A 25,078-nucleotide genomic window follows, 5' to 3' on the forward strand; every position below is an offset into this window, starting at 1 on the left:
TTTGGCTTTGTTTTGTTACATGTGCTGAAATTTCAAGGGCAATAACCACCTATTTGTTAAAAGAACAGAAATAGATACATAACTTCCAGTCAAATACAAGAAATATAAGAATTTTAAAAAGGTCAATCCAAAAGAAGATAAAAAGAGTTTAAAAAACAATATATGATGGATGTTAAATAGAAAGCATAATATTAGATGACAGAAATGGTCACATACATCAGTAATCACAATAAATGTAAATGGACCAAACAACCATATAAATATAAGAGATTATTAGACTGGATTTTAGAAAATCCACTTATATGTTGTTTATAGTACATATAGATGAAATTAAGTCACAGAAGGACCAAAGATTTAAAAAAAAGTCGAAAATAGATATACCAAGAAAACACTAAATAAAAGAAAACTGGGGTAATTATATTAATATCAGGTACAATAGACTTTAAGCCACAAACAATTTTCCAGGCATGAAAAAGGCATAATGATAAAAGGTTCAGTTCATTAGGAGAATATAATAGTTTAAAATCTGTATGCACTTAATTAAAGAGAAAAAAAAAAAACCCTGAAAATTATGTAAGTAAGAAAAATGAACAGAATTATAAGACACTGCTAAATCAACTAACATACCTCCTAGTGATTAATGAACCAAGCAGACAAAAAGGATGAAGATTCTTTGAAGGGCAGAAATAACAAACTGGTTTTAATCAACATGTGTGGAAGCCTTCATCCAACAACCGGAAGTTGTGCATGCTATCTGACCACAAATGAAACACTTATAAAAAATGACCACACATCAGATCTCAAAATATTTCCAAGAACTGATATGATTCAGATTATATTCTTTAATTAAAATGGAGTTAATTTATAAGTTAATAACTTTTAAAAAATCCATTCATTTGGAAGCAAAAAAAGCACATTTCTTAATGTTTTATGGATTAAAAAAGAAAAGGAATTAAAATGGAAATAAAATATGGAGGACTGAATTAAGATAAACTAATAAAGATAAGAGCAGGAATTAATAAAACAGAAAGCAGTGATATAATAGAGAAAACAAAATCGAAAGTTTCTTTGAAAAGGACTAATAAGACAGGCAAATTCTGACAAGATTAAGCTAGGACAAAAATTATATTAGGAAGGAGAAAGGAGGTGTAACTGTAGATCCAGCAGAATAATATCAATAATTTATGCCAGTAAGTTTGAAAACTTAGAGAGAGATGGACTCCTGTAAAAAAACATAACCCATCAAAACCCGAGTAACTCTATAACCCTGAAAGCAATAAAATAAGCTGCTAAAAAAATCTTCCCAGGTGGCTTTACAAGCATATTCTACTCGATGTTCAGTAAGCCGGTAGCTCCAATTTTACCCAAACTCTTCAGGAAAAACAGAAAAAAGGGAATAACCCAAAACTCCAGCTACAAAGCCAGTGTAATATTGATACCAAAGCCAGACACAGACAGTATGAAAAAAAAATATTACAAATTAATGTTACAACCATGGACGTAAATTATATACAAAAAAACTTAACTAACTAAATCCAGCATTGTAAAAACGCTTTTAATACATCATAACCAAATTTGGCTTATACCAGAAATTCAAGTTTGGCTTAACATTAGAAAAATCCATTAATATAATTCAGTACATTAAGAAATTGAACAGGAAAAACTACACATATATCTCATTAGATACAGGAAAAGCATTTGATAAAATTCAACATCTATTCATGGTGAACGGCTCTTAGAAAAATATAAATAAAAGGAATTTTTATACTTGATAAAAATATTTCCCAAAATTTCTCCAGAAAACGTATTTAATCTTGAAGTTTTAGGAGCATTTGTTAAAATCAAGGACAAAACAAGGACGCCCACTGTCACAGCTTCTATTTAACACTGAACTGAAGGCTCCAGACATTACTGTAAGGCAAGAAAGAGAAACAGACGGTATAGAGATTGGAAAGGAAACCTTTACTGTCAAAATTCACAAATATTACTCAAGTGTATTATCGACACTTAAAAAAAATCTACTGACAAATTATTAGAATTAACGAGAAAATCTAGCAGGGTGTCTATACCAGTAACAAACACAAAATGTAACTTAGGAAAATACCATTAGGAATATTTTTATTACATAAAAATACAAAGAACTTAAGGATGCAAAAGACCTCTAGGCAGAAAATTACAGTACTAAATTTAAGACAGGAAAACCTATATTTATAGAGAGAGATAACATGTGGATAGATAGGAAGGCTCAGTATTGAGAAGATATTATTTCACCCCAAAGTGATATATTGATTTCATGCAGTTCCAATAAAAATTTCAAAATGGTTCTTTATGGAAATTGATCAGATGATTCTAAAATGTCCATGGAAAGGCAGACACTGCTGAAGAAGAGAGACAAGATGGGAGGGCTTGCCCTACCCAACATTAAGACTTACAAAGCTCGGGCCGGCCCGGTGGCACACTGCTACAGTGCCTCCGCTTGGGAGCGTGGCGACGCTCCCGCCGAGGGTTCGGATCTCACATACAGACCGGTTCCCGCTCACGGGCTGAGCGAGGGGCGGGGGCAACACCGAGGGGTGCGATCCATAGCCGGCCACGAAAAAAGACAAAAAGGAAAAAAAAAAAAAAAGACTTACAAAGCTCGGGCCGGCCCGGTGGCACACTGCTACAGTGCCTCCGCTTGGGAGCGTGGCGGCGCTCCCGCCGAGGGGTCGGATCTCACATACAGACCGGTTCCCGCTCACGGGCTGAGCGAGGGGCGGGGGCAACACCGAGGGGTGCGATCCATAGCCGGTCACGAAAAAAGACAAAAAGGAAAAAAAAAAAAAAAAAAAAGACTTACAAAGCTAAAGGAGTTTAGATATGGGGGTATTAATTCAAGGACAGACAAAAGGACCAATGGAACACAGTAGAGTCCAGAAAGAGACCTGTACGTACACGGAAACTTGAGACTTGACAGACTTGGTGCTGCAGATCAGGGAGGACATTTCATAATTCAAAAAAGGGTGTTGGGAAAACTGGCTACCCATAGGAAAAGAGGGTGCACCCCTAACTCTTACAAATGAAGAAAAATGTACTTCAGGTGCTTTAAAAACATAAAGTGAAAACTTAAAAACCCTTAGAAGAGAATATAGGTTAATATCTTTGTTGTCTTGGGATAGGTAAGGATTTCTTAAACAGAACAAGTGGAAACCGTAAATGAAAAGATGGATACATTTGGTTACATAAAATCAAAGTTTTTTTTTCATCAAAGGACACACACACACATTTCATCAAAGGACACACACGCACATGCACACGCTGACAAAGAGTTCGCCTCCAGGACTCCTCCAGGCTTTCCCCCCACCTGACTCACAGGCTGCTCGGTCTATGTCCCCTTCCCCTCCCTGACTCCTGGGCACTGGGAGGCCGCAGACCTCAGCCGTCTTGCACCCGCTCTCCTGCCAGCCTCAACTGTCACCCACGCACTGGGGACCCACCCGGGCTCTCCTCTGGACTCCACCCTCGTTATCCACCTCCCGACTCCACATCTTAACCTGGACCTTCGACTTTGCACCTGTCCAATCTACAATGCCCGGCACCAAAACCCGACTCCCCGGCCCTGCTCCTCCCATGCACCCACCTCCTCCATCGTCCAGTTTCACATCCTTCACTCCCCCTTTGTCTCTCGACCCCACATCCATCAGCCCAGCCCATTGGGTGGGTCTGACTCTGGAACATTCACCATCTGACCTTGACCTCTGCTATCATCTCCTTTGCCACCAGGGTCACTACCCGGTGGGTCCTCTGCATCTGTTCTCCCCGCCTGCTGTCCCACCTCCCTGCTGTTCTCCACATGGCAGCTAGGGTGGTGCTGTCTGAAGCCGAAGTCGACCATGTGCCCTTATGCTCAGGGTCCCTATGGCCCTCGCATGTCACTGTGAAAAAAAGGCAAAGTCCTACCTGATCCAGCTCCCTGCCCTGATCTCATCCCACACCGCTCAACCCTCGTGTTATTGCTCAAACTCCTGCCATGTCACCTTGTCACTCTCATCCCCACTGCTCCCAGCTGTCCCCTGCCTGCCTGCCCTGTCTTTACTCCAACGTCACCTTCTCAGAGAGTCTTCCCTCACTCCCCTACTGACAGCTGCACCCTCCCCTCTATAACATTTATCACCCTCCAACATTCCACATACTTTACTTCTTTTGTTTATTGTCTGATACCCCTCCATGGGGGCTTGTCACTTTTGCACACTGGCCTGCCGATGGCCCTGCTACCACAGCATGCTCGCTGCTCCTGCTTCTGGGATGTTCCCTCTGCCTCCACTGCTTTCTCCTGCCTCCTCTCAGAAGCAACTCTTGCAAACCCAATGCCCTGTCCTCAGGGAATGCCAGGTCCCCACCATGCCCTGTTGCCGTGCTGCATGCCCCTTCAGAGCAGCAGCTGCATGTAATCACATAAGTAACGCTTAGCTGGCCTTTAATGTCTCTCCCTGCTCGGATGCAAGCTCCCAGAAGGCTCCCAGGGCCTAGCATCAACACCTGTGCACTGAGGGTGCTTGCTGTGTGGTCACGACAGGCAGCTCTGCACCTGAGAACATGCAGCAACTTAGCCAGATGATGTAGAGCTTAAGGTTGCAGGGTGCAAGGAGTGAGGGAGTGAGAGGCGTGGAATGGGGGGCGGCCAGCCCCACCATGTAAAGGTGTGGTCAGGAAAGAATTCACTCTGCTTGGAGTCTAGGAGGAAGAGCAGGTGTTGAAAGTTACAGGGGGTGGGGGGCAGGGCCAGGCAGAGGCAGTGGCAAGCAGGGATGGGAGGGGAGGAAGCCTGGAAGAGCCTGGGGAGTACCGTGCATCCCCACTTCACAGGGGAGGACACAAGCTCAGAGAGGCTGAGTAACTCGCCCAAGGCCACACAGCTGGACACGTGCAGAAGCAGGATTGAAACCCAAGTCTGCCTGCCTCAAGGGTGGTTCTGTTCTCTGCATGCATCTTTCTCACTTCCTAGGGGTGACTGTTTTAGAAGTACCACTGAATATTTCAAAAATATTCAGAAATGTTTACCAGTTCCTTTTCCTAATAGAGCTGCACATTCAAAGCCCTCAAGCAATCACTGTAGACTGATCTAAATTGTCTTGCAAGCAGAGGCTCTTGCTGTGGGTTTCTGTTGTCTTAAGCAATACCCAAGGGGAACGAGCTCCGACAGCTTTTTATAACATGCTTTATGCAGAGCCATGAAAGACCCATCAGTGTCCAACTCCATCTGCTCTGAGAGTTGCTCTCCTTTTCTGAAAGGTTAATTGCACCAAAATATTTCAAAAGTTGTGGCACTTCCCCCACTTACAGAGCTCTGCTAGTCAAGAAAGCTGGCCCTCATATTCCTAATTGTTGGATTTTTTTTTAAGCATGAGATAAGTTTTTATAATGTAGATAAACCGAGTCACAAAATCTGTAGTTAAACTGTTATTCAATATGGTCGGAACTGTCCCAGCATCTACAGTGAACTCCTTCAAAAACTGGCATGAGGGGTCTAGGGATGTTGAGAGTACAAATCACTTCCGTGTCGTTCTTTAATAGACACTGTGCCTTCACCAAGGTCGCTGGTAAAGTAACTCATGCAAGGAGAGAGCATATGGATCTCTGGGCTTTTGCTGTTTACCAGCCCTTCCAGAAGCATCCATCCCAAATATAGCACACTTCTGCTAATCATCACCTAACTCAAGCCATGGTGCACTTATGTCAGAGTGTGATGCAGACTGGATTTGAGATGTGTCAGCTTATTTTTAGAAAGCAGAATTTAAAAATAAGTGCTTAATTTTGTTGGGGGAGGGGGCTTGATGTGCTGGGGGTGGTGAAGTTTTCTTAGTGGACAATTAAAATCAAATTCTCTTTTATGAATGCCAGATATGTCAGTGTGTCATTAATTTCTATCTATAATTAGAGTAAAATTTTACTCATTTAGATGAAATAATTTTACTCTTTATGAGTAAAATCTTTATTAGTAAAACCTTTATTAGTTGGCCCCATAGAATAATAAATGCAATTGTATTAATTTCAATGGCTTATTTTCATTTATACAAAGGGAGAGAAGTATTTGCAAATATAAACCTTGCTCGGCTTTGACACTCTATGGGACAGAATTGTTTGAAAATAGCACTTTATTTTGCTTAGAAAAAATAGCCCACCCCTTGGGCTTCTGAACTCACCCCTCCCTATAAGTACTTTCAAGTCCTTACCCTCAACTCTAGCAAAATGAAACTAGAAGTTGGATTGACCCAACTTTGGAGGTGAAAGGGTGACATTTCCACCCTGGGGGCTGCAGGAAGCTGCCTGGGCTGAGCCTAAGCAGGACCAGGAGCAGAAGGGAGGCAGAATTGCTTTGTAAGTATTTTGGGATCTCATTTTCTTTTTTCTTTTTTTCCTTTTTTCGTGTCCGGCAACGGATCGCAACCCTCAGTGTCGTGCCCGCACCGGACTGGGGCCGGCAACGGGATCGCAACCCTCGGTGTTGCGCCCGCACCTCGCTCAGCCAGTGAGCGGGAACCTGTCTGTATGTGGGATCTGAACCCTCGGCGGAAGCGCCGCCGCGCTTCCCAAGCGGCGCACTGTAGCAGTGCGCCACCGGGCCGGCCGGGATCTCATTTTCTAAATGAATTCTTTTCTGGGGATGGGTCAGTGATTCGTCTGAGAACTGGAGAGGGCTTGTAGCAGCACATGTATGGCGGTGAAGGGAAATCTACCTCCACAACCAGATCACTGGTGCTCTGTGTTATCTGGCTGTTCAGGCACTGGGTTGTTGAGGAAGGTGGGTGCCTGGGAATGGGGACACCCTACCTCAGGACACTGTCCATTCACTGGTACTGAGCACCCACTCTGTGCCAGTCCCAGCCTTGGCATTTGGGACACAGCGAGGAACAAAGCAACGCACGGCTGTGAGTACTTGCTGATGTAGGTCAGGACAGGTGCTCTTCCAGGGATCTTCCCTCCTGCAGCAAGGCAGACCCTTGAGATGCCACCCTGTTGGGAGCTGCTCTTGGCCTTGGAAGGCCATGAAAGGCCAAAGAGGCCCAGGGCAGCAGCTACCACAGCCTTGGGGCCAAAAAACAGCCAAGCTCAGGCCTCAGGGAAGAGGCCGGGGAAAACCCTTTCTGGGGGTTCTGTGACAGGAGGAGGGCCTGAGAGAGGAATGGCCTGTGTCCAGCCTGTGGACAGCAGAGACGCCCGTTGGGGGTGGGCATGTTCCCGGTGTGCTTGGAGCCGCAGTCTGGAGCATCTGAAGTGCTGGCAGCGGCACCAGGAAGCGGCCAGAGGAGCACCAGCCGCTCCCAGGGTCCACAATCCCCCGTCAGCTGTGGGGAGAGACCAGCCACCCTCTTTGGATCACATAAGCCCCGGGATGACCCAGGGAAGGGGGAAGGAGGGGGGAGCTGCAGCTGAGTTTAATTCGATTTTAGAAGTAAAAGCGACATTATTTGCACCCTGATTGAAATGTACAATCCCCATGAATCTTCAGTAAGATTTAAAAAACAAAACAAAACAGAAGGAATAAAACTTCAAGTGTTTTTAAAATAGAGAGCAGTCGTAGACCTTTTCCCCTCTGGGAACGGCAGCGTGATGCTCAGGGTGCTGAACTAAATGCTCTAGCGTCTTACTTGCTTGTCTGTCAGGATCTGGACGTGGCGAGTGCAAACGGCCCTGAACTCATCCCTGGAGGCGGTGTTCGTCTTCATGGTGTCGAAGTTCTCAAACTCCTGGGCGATGGCGTGGTAATGGGAAGCCACCGCTTTGTGCAACCGCGCCAGGATGTCTCGGTTCGCCGTTTCTTTGGGAGATCTGGGCGGCGGGACTTTGGGCATCTTCTCAACCCACTCATCAGCAGTCTGGACAAAACAGAGTGGGAAATTGATCTATTTAATAAATAATAAATCACCTCTCAGCCCCGGGCCTATCACGACGCAGGGCAAGTCCCAGGGAGGCCCAGCTTAGTGGAGAAGATAAGTCAGGAGACAAACGCGTCACAGATGCAGGTTGCAAGCAAAATCCAACTACAGGGCAGACTTAGCTGGGTGGAAGCCTGGGTTCACCTGCTGTGGAGGAGCAAAAACCAGTGGGTCCCACCGGGGCAGGCAGTGCTGTGGGAAGGTGGGGCTGCCTACGCTGAGCCAGGCCCCGGGGAGGGCACACCTTTTACTCTCATCCATTCACTCATTCTGTCTGTCTTTTGGCTTGTTAAGCACACACAGCACGTGTCTGCTCGGAGTGGTCAGGGAATCAACTGGCGTATGTATCTGGATTGCTTTCATTTCAGGACGTACTTTATTTGATTAACTCATAGCAGTTGGAATTGGAAAGGCAGTTTTTGATGACTGTCGTGACATTATGCTGCAACACCACCCATTGGATAAGTGTCCCTGACACGCACAAGGACTTAATTTTGGTGAGCGTGGTGGAATCAGATGGGAGAAGCCTCGCACAGCGGGGAGCAGGTCCCAGCATGCGCTGAGGTCTGGTGACGCTGTCCATGGTGCTGGGGAATCCAGAAGAGGCACGTGCACCTCCAGGGCTCAGGGACTTCCTGGGGCAGCAGCAGGATGATTTTTACCACACGTTTAGGCTTACTTGCTGGTGAAAGGTCTTGTGGCAAGGTGAGCTAGGAGGGGCCGAGGAGGATTGCATCCCACCTTCAGTGTCCACCGATGAGCACCAGCGGACACACTGGACAGCGGGGATGGTAAGCAAGGCAGAGTTACCCAGTGAGCAGGGGCAGACAATGAAAATGGCAAGATTCTCTCAGTTTATCCTGAGGCCAGTCAGGAGGGGATGCTGAGGAGACTGGGCTCCATGCTGAAGCCAGGCTTGGGAGACTGAGGCGCATGGGATGAAAGCAGTGGGGGTAGCAGTCCTGAGCCTACTGCAGGGGGACCGTGTAGGGGGAGTGGGCAGAGCTGGGAAGCAGCCTTGCCATGCAACAACTTGCTGCAATTAGAACACGGTTCCCAAAGCCAGGCCTGTGGCTGCTGCATCAACAGCTCAGCTCCTGCAGTGTGAGGAAGGGGCAGAGCTGTGGGATGGGAGGGGACCGGGCTCCGTGAGAACCCAGGGGTGATGAAGTGCAGAAGCTGCCCCATCTCCGAGTATACTCCCCACATCAGAACGCATTTTGACCGTTAGCTTTTTTTTTTTTTTTTTGTCTTTTGTCTTTTTTCCGTGTCCAGCAACGGATCGCAACCCTCAGTGTTGCCCCCGTACCGGACTGGGGACCGGCAACCGGATTGCAACCCTCGGTGTTGCTCCCGTGCCTCGCTCAGCCAGCGAGTGGGAACCGGTCTGTATGTGGGATCCGAACCCTCGGGCGGGAGCGCCGCCGCGCTTCCTAAGCGGCGCACTTATCCAGTGCGCCACCGGGCCGGCCCTTGACCGTTAGCTTTGATGACAGCTCTTACCATGTGCCAGTGCTGCGCTAAGAGCTTTACCAGATTATCACATCTAATCCTCCAAACTAGTCTTAAAACTTGGTCATGTTTTATTTTAAGCTATTCCACAGCAACGTATGTATTATATGTTATTATCCTTTAGGACAGAGAAATCTGCATAATGCACAAAGTCTTTCATACTTAATGAAATTGTATCAAACACAGGATGCTGTTGGGATATCCTCAGAAATGTGAATATATACACTTACACCAAACCAAAGCCCACCACATCCTCAAGCACTCAAAGATTAACAGAAGCTTTTAAATAGGTCCATTTGGAGCCATTTGCAAAGTAAATGAAGACCTTTCTTTTTTTCATTTAGAAAATACAAGTGGTATTACTGATGCACTTCGTGTATTTTTAGAATTCAAACAGTTGAACATACTCTTCCCAGGGCCAAGTACATGGGCATTTCCCTAAACCTCACAAGGACTGTAGGCATGGAGAGTGTAGAGAAGCCTCTTGTGGAGGTAGAGTCATGCCCTTCTCGCACTTCATAGCTTTGGGGCCAGAGGAGGACGGGGCCCCAGGTGAACATCACTGGAAAGGACACAGATGATGGAGCCTGGCGTGAGAAGACGGAGTCCTGGGTCTGAGTCTAGACTCTGCCTCTGTACCTGGCTGTGTGGCCCTGCAACAAGCCGCTTACCCACTGTTCACCTCAGCTTCCTTGTCTACGGAGGAGGAACACAGATCACCTGGGATGATGTGTGTGCATGCTCTCTGAAAGTGTTAAAGCACAGAGCTAACTGGAAACACTGTCATTCTAACAACAGGTATGGAAGAATCCCAACCAAGTATTATCTGCAACTCTAGGTTAATATACTTTAAACTCCAGACGAAACGGAATTGATTATTAAATCTAACTTAAGTATTAGAAAAGCCCGAATAAACAGGTAATGCAAAAGAAATGGAAAAATCTGTTAAAAGATCTATGATCTATCATTAAAAAGATCTATGATCTGTCATTATAAAAAAGCCTAGATCATTTTAAAGGCATGCTGTACTCATATTAAACCCTAAAGGAACAGAGTCAAGTTGTTTCAGAACACAGAAAGAGAGACATAGCATTCCAATTCATTATATATCACCCTACTACCAAAATGTGGTAAAGAAAATACATTAAAAGAAAAATATGTACCAATCTAATTTATGACTATTGATGCAAAAATTCTAGGAACAAAATAGTCACGCTCACTGTCATTTCTACTGTTCACATTTTTAGAGGCTCCAGCTTTTGAGATAAGAAAATAAAATAAGGGCCGGCCCGGTGGTGCACTGGATAGTGTGCTGCTTGGGAAGTGCGGCGGCGCTCCCGCCGAGGGTTCGGATCCCACATACAGACCGGTTCCAGCTCACTGGCTGAGCAAGGTGCGGGGGCAGCACTGAGGGTTGCGATCCCGTTGCCGGTCCCGGTCCGGTGCGGGCGCGACTCTGAGGGTTGCGATCCGTTGCCGGTCATGAAAAAAAAAAGAGACAAAAAGGAAAAAAAAATAAAATAAAATAAATGGTATAAGTGTTGAAAGATAATTTTTATCATTATTTGTAGATATGATGGTACAATTAGAAAATCTCAATAAGACAATTCAGGAAAGTGGCTGGATTCAAGCTAAAAATAAAAAAAAACCCCATTTTTAAAACAGTAACTATAGCCAGTTAGAAATTGAATTGTGAACAAAATCCACATTCACATTAATGCCAAAGCTATTGAATATGTTGGGATAAATTCCATAGGAAAGGCACAAGACTTATATAAAGAAACCTGTACATATTCTACTAAGGTTATTAAAGCAAGACTGGAATAAACAGAGAGACATATTATGTTCCTGGATACAAGAACTCAATTTCAAAAGACAAAATCTTTCTCAAATTGTAAGTAAGCTTAATGAAATTCTAATAAAAATCTCAATGGATATTTGGAAGGATCATTGGGCATACTGGATTAACATTGACATGGAAATATAAATATATGAAAATTGCCATGAAATTTTTGGAAAAGGCTAGCAGTGAAGTTTTCGACGCACCAGATATTACAACTTGCCATAAACTTGATATACTCAGAGTAGTATAGCTAGGTCTGGAAATATACAAATAAATCAGTGGGTAGCTACTCCAGCTATTTAGTAAATGAGAAATAAGTCTCTACCATGGCTGAGCCGTTACATCCTAAGGCCTATTTTTTTTTCCTTTTTGTCTTTTTTACTGACCGGCAACGGGATCGCAACCCTCGGTGTCGTGCCCATACCGGGGACTGGCAACGGGATCGCAACCCTCGGTGTTGTGCCCGCACTGCGCTCAGCCAGTGAGCAGGAACTGGTCTCCACATGGGATCCGAACCCTCGGCAGGAGCGCCGCCATGCTCCCAAGCGGCGCACTCTCCAGTGCGCCACCGGGCCGGCCCCTAAGGCCTATTTGTTACAGCATTATGAAAGTGTTAGAGAATGGGATGGTCAACTTAAAGATAATCTTGGGTAAAGGCGGCTCTAAACAAGATAGAATATCCTAGTTTCATAAAGAAAAATTCTTTCTTTTCTTCTGAACCTTCAACTTCAAAACACCGTCCTCCTGTGGTCTTTATCTCAGCAAATGGCAACTGTCCTTCCAGTCCCTTAGGCCTGGGGTCACATGTGACATCCTTACCTACCGCTCACATCCTTACCAGCCACCAATCCCAGGCCTCTGCTTTCAGCACAGATCCAGAAGTTGGTCCTCCATCCTCACCTCCTGGTCCAATGCACCATGATCTCTTGCATGAATTATGGTAACAGTCTCCCAGCTTCCACCCGTAATCCTTCTCCTCTGAGGATGATCTTTTTTTAAAAGTGCAAATCAGATCAAGCCAAAATGGCTTCGCACATCACAGTAACAGGCAGAGCTTCACGACGGCCCCCACCAGGCCACCCCCACTCTCTGACCTCGCCTCTGTGCCTCCCAGCCTTTCTCACCCTGCTACAAACACAGTGAGCACAGTTCTGCCTCAGGGCCTTTGCACCTGCTCTTCTTGCACACAAGGACTGACACTTAACCCTGAGGGTCAGGAGTCCTGGAGGTCTGCAGGTGGGGACATGCTGGTCTCAAGCAATACTGAAGGGAGGTGGTCAGTGTGACTATGTCCTGTGTGGGAGTCCTGTCCCCTGCTCTCCACCTGTGTGCCTCAATCAGAAAGCAGGGATCAGTGTAACACCTGGGTGCCACTGAGCGCAGAACCCTGAGGGGTGGTGACAGGCTTGCCTGTGGTGCAGTCACAGAGCATGCACACACAGCAGATGCCAAGGTCATGAGAGGGAGACATTGCAAACACCTCTGGACACCTGCTCTGTGCCGGGCACGTGTCTAAACCTCAGGAATCTAGGGAAGAGAGAATCCTTAAAGTCCCTGCCCAGGTGGAGCTGAGAGTGCCTTGGGGAAGACAGAGATGTGAACATAATCCTCCAGATGAGTGGGGATACTGCCCTGGTCAGGGCCGCCACCGCAGGCCTCCCTGAGGAGGAAACGACTGTGGGGGGCGCCATGGGAAGTGCACGGGTGAATGGACTAAAACTCCAGTGCGGAAGGTAGTGTGATCCTCCCTGTACACGCTGATGTCACAGACCAACAAAGAGGTGTGCTGGGACTCGGCTCCGGGTCTGGCCTGCTCACTAATGCTCCCCTCGATGTGCCAAGAGCTGCAGCCGGGTCCCAGTCTGTGGTGATGCCAACGCCTCCTCACCCTTGCCTTGCCGCGCCTGGTCAGGAGGCCAGGAAAAGCAGTGGGACCAGCAAGGGTGCCATCCTAGGAGAAGCAGAAGCAGCCCTTCACGGGAGCCTGGGAAGGTGGTTTGCCGCCACTTGATTTTTTTTTTTTCCTGCTTCAAAAATAATTCTCTCGGGCCCGCTATAGAAAACCTAGAAACCACAAGAAAAGGCACATGGAAGAAATAAAGATGACTGAAAACCTCACCCCCACCACGGTCATCACCTTGATGCATAATGGACAAACCACTGACCCGAAGGTCTCCAGGCCTGGTTGATGCAGCTGCACCCTGCCCCCGCCACGCCGCCCAGAGAAGCCAGTGGCCTCGGGAGGGCAGAGCCGGCGGGCTTTCCTTCCAGGGCATTTTGGCTCAGAACCTGTTAGCTGCCTATTCTGGGTCCTGTCTCGCTTTTTAGCAAAGCTGTTCAGCCACTGCCAGACTCGCTCCGAGTGACTGGAGATGCTGGGAAAGGACAGATGGCTCCTGGTCTGGCGCTTTTGTGTCCCTAGCACTTCTCACGTGATCATCGTATCTCAACAGGGAAAAAGTAATACTTTCTCTTTAACTAGAAGGAATGTTTCTTCTTCTTTTTTTCCTTTTTGTCTTTTTTAATTTTCGTAACCGGTAACGGGATCGCAACCCTCGGTGTCGCGCCCGCACCGCGCCCAACCAGCGAGCGGACCGGTCTCTACATGGGATCCGAACCCTTGGCGGGAGCGCCGCCACACTCCCAGGTGCCGCACTCTACCGAGTGTGCCACCGGGCCGGCCCAGGAATGTTTCTTCTGATCAAAAAAGACACCACTATCTTCAGATGCAAATGACACTTTCCAGTATTAACTATGCTTCACATAAAAGACACTTGCAGGCCAGGAATCCCAGCTGCAATAGGGAGGGGCCCGTGGGGAAGGGCTGGGGTGTCAGGCGGACCTTCGTCCACGCCGTGGTCAGGAAGAGCAACCTTGGCTTCTCCAGCAGCTTCTCATCTGACAAAGATAGGCATGCCTGGCTGCTTCTGGTGGCTTTTAAAATGCAAAAAAGAAAAGTAAAATAGTAGTGGAATCTTATGCACTCTAGGTCGGACCTGATTAGAGAATAATTTACATGTTTTGAAGGGATATCCTCTCATTTATTCAAGGGTATTCATGGGACCTTTTTTTTTTTTTTTTAAGCATACAATTGTCCTTGTAGACGTGGCAGAGAAATATAGACCACCATCACCAAATAGAAAATTCTTGGCCCAATTTGTGACTACACCATAGTGTTGGCAAAATATGTTAAAAAAAAAAAGGTCACAATATGTATATGTGAAGCATACAATCATCAAAGAGCCTACTAACACCCACTTTTACAGAGAGCTTCTCAGTTTCAAATTATCCATATACTGCATTTAGTAAAAAGCAAGTCCCAGCTTTACAATGTAAACCTGTGGTTCTAAATCCTGCCATTACACTGGAACCACCCAAGAGGCTGTCCCAACAGCAGCGAGTCCTGGGTGGGGGTCAGAGGGAGGCACGCAGGGTCTGTGCATTTTGGGCCCTCCCTCCTGCCCGGCCCCACTGCTCCTCTCCCGGCTACAGCCTGAGTCTGTTTCGTCCTTGCTCTGATGGGGGTTTCTCCCGGCACACACAGCTCCTGCTGACCGCCTGGGAAGAGCCCAGGGGCAGGCGTAGGGCTCGGTTCCCAGCCCAGGTCCGGTGCTGTGCCAGACTTGCCTTCCTTCAGCAACTCAGGCTGTGCGCCTGTGAGGAGGAGGGGGGCAGCCCCCGGTGATCCGGATCCCACCTCCTGGCATGGCACAGAACACACCGAAGGCCACCCTGGTCCGGAAGGGGGGCGCTTGGGCCTGGAGGGTGAGGACCACCCACCATTAACCCAAGGCTCAACTCCGCCTTTTCTGTGACCTTGAGCAAGATACACACCCAAATCAGTCCCCCTTTTCTCACAGGGACGAAGTGGGGATAAAAACAGAGCCGCCTCAAAGGTGGGCTGGGAGCTCACCAATCAGACACTGCAAAGCGCTTGGCCAGACACCTGCCGTTCTCGCTGCTGCTCGTGGTGGTGATGACTGTGGATGTTTTCACCGGAGTCAGGAGGTCAAACAGACCTGGGTTTGAGTCCTGCTTCCCGGCTAAACTATTTCTACCACGAATAGTCAGAGGGCCGGGCATTCCGCTGCCCATTACTTCCTGGGTCAAACCACCTGGTCAAACCAGGTAAACCACCCTGCCAAGAAACTGAAGCTAGGTCTGAGACTAGGTGGTGCCCCCCAGGAGCCTAGGCAGAGTCTGGCACACAGTGAGCATCCCACAGAACCTTGTCTCCTGCTGGCTGCCATGGGCTCTGGGCAGCAGGGCTGTTGGGGCTGAGCTGTGGGCTTGGGTTTGGGCTGAGCCAGCTCTGCCTCTGGAGACTTGCTCAGGTGCATCGCCTCTCTCCTCTGGGCTTAGGTCCTCCATCTGTAAGGATGACCACACCAGTTGGAGAGAGGCGCCCTGCAAGAGCCATTCCAGGAGAAAACAGGCATGTTCAGGGAGCCCCCACGCACTTCAGGAAGGTGCTGTATCCCCAGGCATCTGTGATAAAGATGAATTAACCAGGGCTGTGCTGCAGGGAACTCACGCCTGAGGTGAGAAAAAGCCCTAAGTGAGACGCTTGCCTGCCAACCCCAACCAAGGGCCGGAGCCAGCCCCTTAGCTGAGAGCCAAGCCAGGTGCAAGAACCCACTAGACAGGGGCACACGTGCTGCACAAGGGCCAACTGAACGCAATGTTCTGTTATTCACATTCACAGCTCTGCTAATGGGGTGGTTCCAGAACAGGGGCCTTCTAGTATCCTGTCACTCAGCCATGTCCAGCCTTGTTCCCGTCTGACTTATAAAATCAGTTTTCCACCAAATCCATCCTTGACAACTTCTGTAGACAACAGGAAAGAGAGAAAACATAAAGGGGGTGGGGGGTTCAACTGTCGGGCAGTCCAGCAGGGCTGGAGATGGGGACACGTATACATTTGTTTTCTTGTAGCCTACTGCATCCATGGCCCATCTCCTCAGCTCTCCCTGTGTCCACAGCCTCTGTCACATGATGGTGAAGTCCCTCCTGCTCCAGAGGCCGAGATTATCTCCCTATCCCTTGGCTTTCGATTCAGCTATGTGTGGCCAATGGAATATTTGTATGAATAGTGTGACCAAAGAATTAAAAAGCACTTGCAAAATCGGGCAAGACCTTTGCACCTCAGCCACTGCCTTGAAAAGAATGAGCCCCGGCTGTCATACTAGTTCAAGGAGGAGCTTGAAAGAGGCGTGGAGCACAGGTGTCCCAGTCAAGCCACCTGCAGCTGAGCCCAGATGAGTTCAAACACCTGTTTTGTGCCCCTGAGCTTTTGTGGTTGTTTGTTACATAGCAAGAGCTGACAGCTACAGTCTGAAATTCTAATTAGTAAGAAATAAGAGGGGGTGAGCTTAGAATACAGAGAAAAGAAGTAGGCTGTTTACACAGGTAGCTTTTTGACCATCAGTGTTCAATGGGCACATTGCAAGGGGACTTTGTGGCACTCCTGTGGCTGTTGAGGTTGGTAGCACCTGCCTGAGAGCAAGGGGTTAAGACAAAGGCCCATCCCAGCTGTCAGATTAGAAATACATCTGTATGTTAATGTCACTATTATGAAGGTTATAACGAGCTCATCAGACCACATGGTTCATCTACTAAGTTTTGTTCTCAATATTTAGGGAGACAATTATAGTTTTTTCCATGATTCCTTACAGGAGGGGAAAAATATCCTGAAACTTCATATAGACTAAGAACTCAGCAGGTAGCAAAAACTCCTAATTAGAAATACTCAGAAAAGAATTCCTCCACTTCCTTTTAAAGAATGGTATAATTATTTCTAAGAATTGAAAAATTGCTTCATTTTATCAAATATTTTGATTAGCAAAGAAATTAATTGTACTGTATCTTCATTTGTATTTACAGTGAATAAATGAGTGCTAAAAATAACAACAGCAGCAAAACTGCCTGTCAAAAGAAAAAAAAAAGATAAAACATTAAAAAACCCAGATAAGAATCAGGTGTGAGCCGTGTGTGGAGGGTGGGCTGTCAACCTTGACCACGGATCGGGCCACACGGGGGGCCATGCGCAGGCCCCAGGAGGCCGGGCTCTGCAGTGACCCGCTGATCGGCCTAAGTGATCCAGTACTCTGCGTAAGTGAGGCAGTCACACCAGAACTCCAGGTTTCCTGGTGGCACGACCACTGCTCAGACCTGGGATCTCTTTCCACATGCAGATCACTTCTGGGCAATGAACAGTGGCAAATTAGAAGATTCCAGAACTTCTTTTGGAAAGGCCATAATTCAAGTCAAGCTTTGAGTCAATTGAACCCATGCTCGCTGAGAACCAAGCTGGCAGTGTTGCTGGCCCTCCTTGCTGTGCCTCCTTCACCTGGGCACTGGGTGGAGGTGACATAGCATCCTTTCTAACACCCACGTGGCTGTGGCTCCCGCCGTCTTACAGACAGTGGGTGGGGCTCACCTCCCAGAGGCCAGGACTTGCCTGCAGTCCCCAGGCACCTCCCCTGCAAACTGTCACTAGAGCTCGAGACGGTCTGACCCCAAAGCCAGGCTCTTCTGATTCCATCACAATTCCAGCTGCCCACCACATGCAAGAGAATACGAGAGCCTCCTGAGCCTAGGAACGAGCGACTCATAGACACTCAGGGCCTGCGATGTGCCAGGCATGCATCCCAGGTGCTGGCAACAGAGCGGTGAACGACAGAGACCAAAACCTCTGCCCTGGAGCAGCAGACGCCTTGAGATGCCCACCGGGCAAAGTGAGCGCGAGGGAGCAGACCACCCCGCCGGCCCTGCCCCGCGGCCTCCTCTCAGAACCCCTGCCGTGGGCTTCACCCGCCGTGCCGCCCTCCCCGCCCCTGAGCTCATGCCCCAGTGTGGCGCTTTCCCTCCCCTTGGGCTCTGCACACACAGGAAGCCCCGTCTCTCAGCATCCGCCTGGGGGGCCCTCCAGCTCCCGGTGAGCCCGTCCTCGCCCACCCACACAGAGTGCGTCCCCCCACTCTCCCCTCTCCCTCCTGCCCTCCTCCCCTCCTCCCCCTCTCCCTCCTCTCCTCTGCAGCTCTCTGAGCTTACCTCTGACATGCAGAGTTCACGAAAGATATATGCCCAGACCTTTGCAAACACCCAATTTATAAATCCTTCAGTAGCATGAAATTACCGTAAAATTCAGAGAAATAAGAGGGAAACATTTAAACCACCCCTTTGACCCTTTGATGATTAATAAACTCATGGGTGAAGCCACTTATAAAACTATTAGAATAAATTCTTCCACCCAGATAAATTCTGCACCATTTAATCACATCACTACCAAACATTAAACGTGCACTCACTGTAGTAGGAGAGAACATAAAAATAATAAGAAATGCAAACGTTTGGTGTTTGCTGCGTAAGGTGCCAACAACGCTCCTTCCACATTAACTTGCCTAATCCGAATAGCGCTGCTCTGAGGTGGACACTAAAACGGCTCTCTCATCTCACAGGTGGGAAGCTGAGAGCGTGGGCCCTGGAATGCAGGAATTCTTTTTTTTTTCTTTTTTTTTGTGACCAGTAAGGGGATCTCAACCCTTGGTTTGGTGTCGCCTGCACCGCGCTCAGCCAGTGAACACACCGGCGGCCATCCCTATATAGGATCCGAACCCGCGGTGGGAGTGCTGCTGCGCTCCCAGTGCTGCACTCTCCGGAGTGAGCCATGGGGCTGGCCCAGAATGTAGGAATTCTAATCCCACCCTTAGTGTCCCCAGCTGTGTGGCCGGAATGGATGCCCTGACCTCTTTGAACCTCAGTTTCCTCCTCTAAAACAGCGCTAACAACAGCCCCGCACCCTGAACGGCTATTATGAGGATCAGCCCAGTGAATTTATGGAAATGCTGAGAACAGTGGCTGTCTCACAGCACGTGCCCGATGCCATCTGACTGGGTGACGAGAGGACGACAGTAACAGGCCAGGCAATCACTAGGTAGGTGATGTGTTCCTTCCTTAGTCTCTTGGCACAGACCATTCAAATCAGTCTTCAGGACAAGCTGAGAGATGGAACTTTCTGGCTTGTTCACGAGTGGTCACAGCCATTTCTACGGGAGCACGAGTCACCCCAATGGGAACTGAGAGCAGGCACCTTCCCATCCTTCCAGGGCCTGGCCCACGCCCTCGTGCACATGTGAATGTTGAATGTCAGGGTTCTTCCAGTGTAATGGGGCGTCGAAAGCCGGAATGTAAATAGCTATCCTACAAGTTACATTCCTGGGTATACGATGCTAATTAAGATACTAGGGCCATCTGTATTTTGGATTTTTCTCTGCAACACTCATTTGGGACAGTCAATGCTTGGGTTGGCCCCCAGCTTCCTAATATGACTGTGACCTGGTAGAATCACTGGTACAGCTCAACTCTGGTGCTTAATGGTTCCAAAAATTGCTGCCATGGCTCTGGAGGGACCAAACGAATGGAGAGCCTGCCTGGACTGGGTGCGCCATGGTCCATTTATTTTGAACATACAGATAGTGTCTCACTAAGGCTAAGAATCAAGAAAGAGTACCAGCTCAGATTCAAGAGGGGAAGCTTGCGAAAGTGTCCTGGGAACGCTGCAGGGTGGCAAATACGAGGTGAACATCAGAGGGACCGTACAGGATCGTGCAGAGCAGTTCCCCAGAGGCTGGCTGCTGCTCTGCCACTGCTGGCATTGTATGGAGTGGGGACACAAAGGGGAACAGGACCCTGTCCCTGCCTGCCAGCAACATGGGACTTTCGGGTTTGAGAAGACTCAGTCATACACATTGAAACAGCTACTTTACCATAAACTCAATTTAGGTATAACTTCTTCCAAGGCTCCCTGCCTGCATTCACGATAGCCTTGTCTTCTGTCGGAAACAGCTGTGCTTAAAAAGGGGTCCCTCCAGTGGGTAAGGGGGAGATGAGGTCACTGTCCCTTTGGTGGCTGACCCCTGCCCTGTCCCCAGCGAGCCCCGTCTGGCAGCCGTTAGAGCAGAGCAGGCGCCCAGCCCTAGACTGTCCACGCCCTGGAGACTGGGGCTGGAAGTGGGGGGACTTACACTCCTCCCCAAAAGGAGGCTTCAGATCCAGGTGGGGCTGAGGCACCGTGCGTGGAGGAACTGCAGTGTTGCTGTCACGAGCCTGGACTTGGGAGAATGCTTTAACCCTAAAAGGATAACTGTGCACCATGCTAAGCGGGAGTCAGCTTTAGCAGGTTGTACCACGTAACCGCTAATCTTCCGTGATGATGCTATTTTCATGCTGGTGCTTTTGTTGCTATAGGTGGCTTTACTAGGTCAACTATCTGCAGTGGTGCAGACATTGGGACAGTGCTAGGACCAGTGTGGATGCTGGTGCTCAGAGGAGGCAGACACCTCCTCCTCCGCCAAGCTACCAGGCTCTCCACCCGCAGGGCGGCCGGCGCTCCCAACTCAAAGCCTGAGGAGGAGCGGTGGATACACACTGTCTACCTGGTTCCTGCTGGGTCACTGCTGCTGACACTCAAGACTGTGGTAAGACCCAGAGGGCCCAGCAGCCCCCTCGCCCTAGCCTGTCAGCAAGGCCACCCCGAGCACCCAGTGGGCCCGAGTCCCTCTCACAACTTGACACAGCTTCACCAGTCTACAGGACGACAGGTCGTGAACGCTGCGTTAGCAAGTGGTGAGTGAAACTCAGGGGAAACATTTAAAATCACTGAAATTACATCAAGAAGACTTAGCTTTTCTTGCCATCGGGAGAAAGAGTAAATAACAGTAAGGATAACATCTTAATCTATTTAATTTATTTGCAATAATCTTACAGCCCTTTCCTGAAAAGGAAACTTTCCCGTTCTTTATCACATTCATTAAAAATACATGGACACCACTATATTTACAATAAAAAGAAAGATACATCGAAGTAACACTGTTGGCGACAAATATAAATATGATGTTCATAAGAGATTACAAACGTTTTGATGTGCTTTATGGTCTCTTCGGTTGAAAACTATGTTCTTAAATTCTCTCTTGGAAAATACATTTCCGAGTTATTTAACATATAAGTGAATGACTTTAAAGATCATATACTATAAACACAAAGTAAGGAAAGATCTTATTGGCTCTCTGCTTGCTAGAATGTGACAAAATAATTACTCTGCACTGAATATAGATGTGTTTTGTTAAAAGATTCCATTATTTCCATGGTGATAAAGTAGAAAAATTTTATATGGGTTTCTACTATGTCTCTTAAAAATTCTATTCCTTCTCCGTGCTTTGTTTTCATATTCAGAGAAGACACTGAAACTGCACTTCACGATTTAAAAGAAATGTTAAACAGGAACGATTTCCTAAAAGCAAGGCGATACTCTCAAGTTTGCATATAGCATTTTGAACGTAAAATGTTCTTCCAGAAGTGAGAAGAGGTGCTCGCGAGGAGAGGAGGTCGCATGATGTCCTACCCCTGTTTGGGGGAATCTTATGAGAAGGGCACTTGTGCCGTCATCCACTACTGGCCCCTTTCGTTTCGTTTTGCTTCTTAAACCCGGCCACCTGGTAGCATTTGGTTTTAATACCTTGCTCCTCTTTTGTGCCGCGTAGGTTAATGTTTCTCATCTTGAGTCAAGGCATGAGGGATTCGAGGTGGCCTGGGATGAAGGCTGGCTCCTGCCCGAAAAGACTGAAGTCACCTCCACCTTCCCATCAGCTCTCAGGCCTCTGTGCTTATGGGGCTGGTTCCCAACCTCGAGTCCAGAGTGCAGCACAACGACCACCATGTCTGTTGCCCATGGAGACTCTTGGGCCCTGCCCCTAGAGACCCATCCTGCGCCTGGGGTGGACTGGTGCGTGCTGGCTGGGGGCCCATGACCGCACTTGGAGAAGCGGTGTCTGACTTGAGCGGTGTTTCAGGAAGCAGCAGGACTAGCTAGGAGGGGATGAGGGGACGGCAAAGCCACATTCCAGGGACGGGAAAGTCGGCGGCACCCGCTATGAGGAGACCGGATCATCTTCACGCGTCCGTGTGACAGGCAGATGAGACATGAGATCAATAAAAGTGGCTGAGGACAGACTGAGTGGTATATCCAGTATAAGAAGAGGATTGTGAGTAGGTGTAAAATCTCATCCCTGCGTACTTTCAATCTGTTCAAGGCCTTACACAACGTCTTAACTACAGCTCCAGGTTTTCCCTTTGCAAGAAAGGACTGGGTTTGGCTAGGGATTGTTCACGGTGAACTTGCTTTGCGAGGAGAGGTGCCGACTGTCTTAATTACATTCTGGTAATCTCCTTTTAATTACTAGCCTCCCGTGCATCACTAGAGGAGAAGGGTGGCTGGTATCGTATTTAATGAGCGTAAGGGCGATGCAGGAGCTCTTCCTGTAATCTGTCTCTTCCTTTCCCTTCTGTTAAGAAAACACCCCAGGATTCAGCTTTTGGGGGCTTCCTGATGAACGCAGTCTCGGGTACCCCGGCAGCTCCTCACCCTTCCAGCCACCCACTTCCCTGCTCAGAATCGATTCTTCTTGTGCACGGAAATGACCTGGCTCTGTAGTAAAGGACGTAGGATGCTGGTGTCTGTCCCTGCCTCCTCCTCCCACCCCCCTGGCAGACAAACAAGACAAAAGAGAACCCCCACATCCCTGTTACGCACTACGCCCAGGACTGCCCGTGGTCACCCCTCGCACTCTGGTCTCACGCCCGCCCTCCCGTGCTGTCCTTTTGGCCTAGAAGTCCCTCGCTCACCTTGTCCTCCTGGTAGAGGACACTCCTCTGACTTACTCTGCTCAGGTGCTGGCCTCTCAGTCAGGTGTCCCCACATCCTCTGAGGCCAGTTCAGGCACTGACACAATCACAGCCATCTCTCCCCACCCAGCAGGGGCACTCCCGTCCCTAAGCGCATTCCTCGTCCTCACTCATTTTGCCATGAGCCCTAAGCCTCCCCACGGGGACGGTGAGCAAGGGGCTTGCACAGGCGAAGGCAGCTCTGCAGAGACCAGGCAGAGATAACTCATGCTGGGGAGCAAGCTGGCAGGTGGCAAAGCTGCAGACGTTTGTGTGCCCTGCGTCTGAGAGATGCGCCCAGGGACTTGTGCACAGATGGTTGTGGCCACACCGAGCAGGATGGCAGGCTGCTGAGGCTCGAGCCTGCCTCCTCTGCTCATAGGCATGTGATATGGCAGCCACAGCAGACAAAGACACCCCCACCCACTTAGTGTCAAAGCCAAAGTCTCCACGAGGACCCCAAGTCACCCAGCTGCCAGCCCTGCCTCTTGCTGACCGTGTCCCCTGCAGACCAGTCCTTCCTGTGCCCACAGGTGCCACACCACTGAGCCCCCACTCCTCCAGCCAGTCAGCCCCTGCTGCCCAGCATGGCACCAGCTGTACCATAGATGTCACTGGGCTCATGCCCTCCCCTTACTCGGTCTCTACTTGGTGTCACCCTCTCAGACAGGCCCTCCTCTGCCTGGCCCATTGTCCTCACAGCACGTGCATTTACTCACTCCCCAGTGGTCCCCTCACCACAGGAGAGGCTCCTGGAGGGCAGGGACCGGACCGTGGCCATTTGGTTTGCTGCTAAGCCTGGCACACATGGACCCACAGGAGACATGTCCATGCCAACAGAGAGTGAACGAATCCACGCAGTGGATGGCACACCAACAAAATCCACACTGTAGAGAAAAGTGAGTCCTACGGAGAGGCCAGTGCTGTCACGGGAAGTGAAAGGCATGAGAGAGTGGGCCAGGGGACCCCGCAGGAGGTGCTGGTGGGCTGGGACGGGACAGCCAGGTCCTCATCTGCCTCATCAGCAAGTCGGTGAGTGGTGCCTAAGACGGACAGTTTAAGAGGCGGAGGGTCAAGGTGTCACTGAGAGATGGGAGGGCACAGCTGAAGAAACAGCGATGGTGAAAGGATGGGAGCACTTGCTTTTGGGGAGCAGATGGGGGGCTGGATAGGTGGCTCAAGTGACCTCTTGTTAAAGCTCTTGCAACAACTCAATTTTATTTCCATATAAGCGTGTATTACTTAGAAACAAATGAAAAATGTTTGTTAAAAAAAAAAAAACATTTGCAAGAGTCCAGAAAATCCCCAGAAGCCCCCAAACTCAACAGCATTTACATTCTGTCCTTGACCCCACTCCCAAGGGACATTTGTGTAGAAAAAAGGATTGGATGTAAATACACCAAACTGTTAACCCTGGTTGTCCCTAGGGCTGATTTTAATTCTTCAAAATGATCCGTGTATCTCAAGTAGTGTAGAATGGATATAAGTGACTTCTAAAATGTTAGCCCAAACCATGTGGAATTATCAATATTCAACCATTTATTACTTTAAAAATGGTGATTTCGTAGATTCAATCCAAAAGAAAAAAAATATTTAAAAAAATGTAAGGGCTTATTTCAATATCAATAAAAATATTCCTATCCTTTGACCCCAGTTATTTCATTTCTTGGTTTCTTTCCTAAGAATCCAAAATGTGGATATAGATTTACATACGGAGTGTTTACTGCAGAGTAAATTATAGTGGCAAAAGCTGGGGAAAAAAATCTAAATGCTTAAAAATAAGGGAGCTGAGGGAATGTTATAGAGACATTTTAACTGATGTTTGGAAAACCTTTAAGTGACATGGTGCAATTTAACATTAAGTGAAAAAAATCAAGATACATGATTATATATACAGTGTTATCTCCACTCTGTTAAAAAAATGCTTTAAAAATAGGGGGAAAAAATGGTCTCCAAGGCCAGGTGGCACACAGAAAGAGCAGGAGCCCTGATGCTGACCCCCCCCCCCCCGGGGCAGCCGCTCCTCGCAGGGGACGGGCAGTGTCCCGACCTCTCTGAGCCCCTCTGTTCCACTTCCTCACTGGGG

General features: G+C 48.4%; 1 protein-coding gene across 1 annotated transcript in view; it reads right to left on the minus strand.

Moving 5' to 3' along the window:
- The window catches only part of EFCAB6 (EF-hand calcium binding domain 6), a 303,634-nt gene that overhangs the window by 19,163 nt on the left and 259,393 nt on the right, over positions 1 to 25,078 (minus strand). Inside the window, 1 exon segment of the mRNA XM_008577701.1 lies at positions 7,629 to 7,856. Within this exon segment, the coding sequence (XP_008575923.1) occupies positions 7,629 to 7,856 (228 nt within the window).

This window comes from Galeopterus variegatus, unplaced genomic scaffold, assembly GCF_000696425.1.
Source record: "Galeopterus variegatus unplaced genomic scaffold, G_variegatus-3.0.2 Scaffold1567, whole genome shotgun sequence".
Classification (NCBI taxonomy): domain Eukaryota; kingdom Metazoa; phylum Chordata; class Mammalia; order Dermoptera; family Cynocephalidae; genus Galeopterus; species Galeopterus variegatus.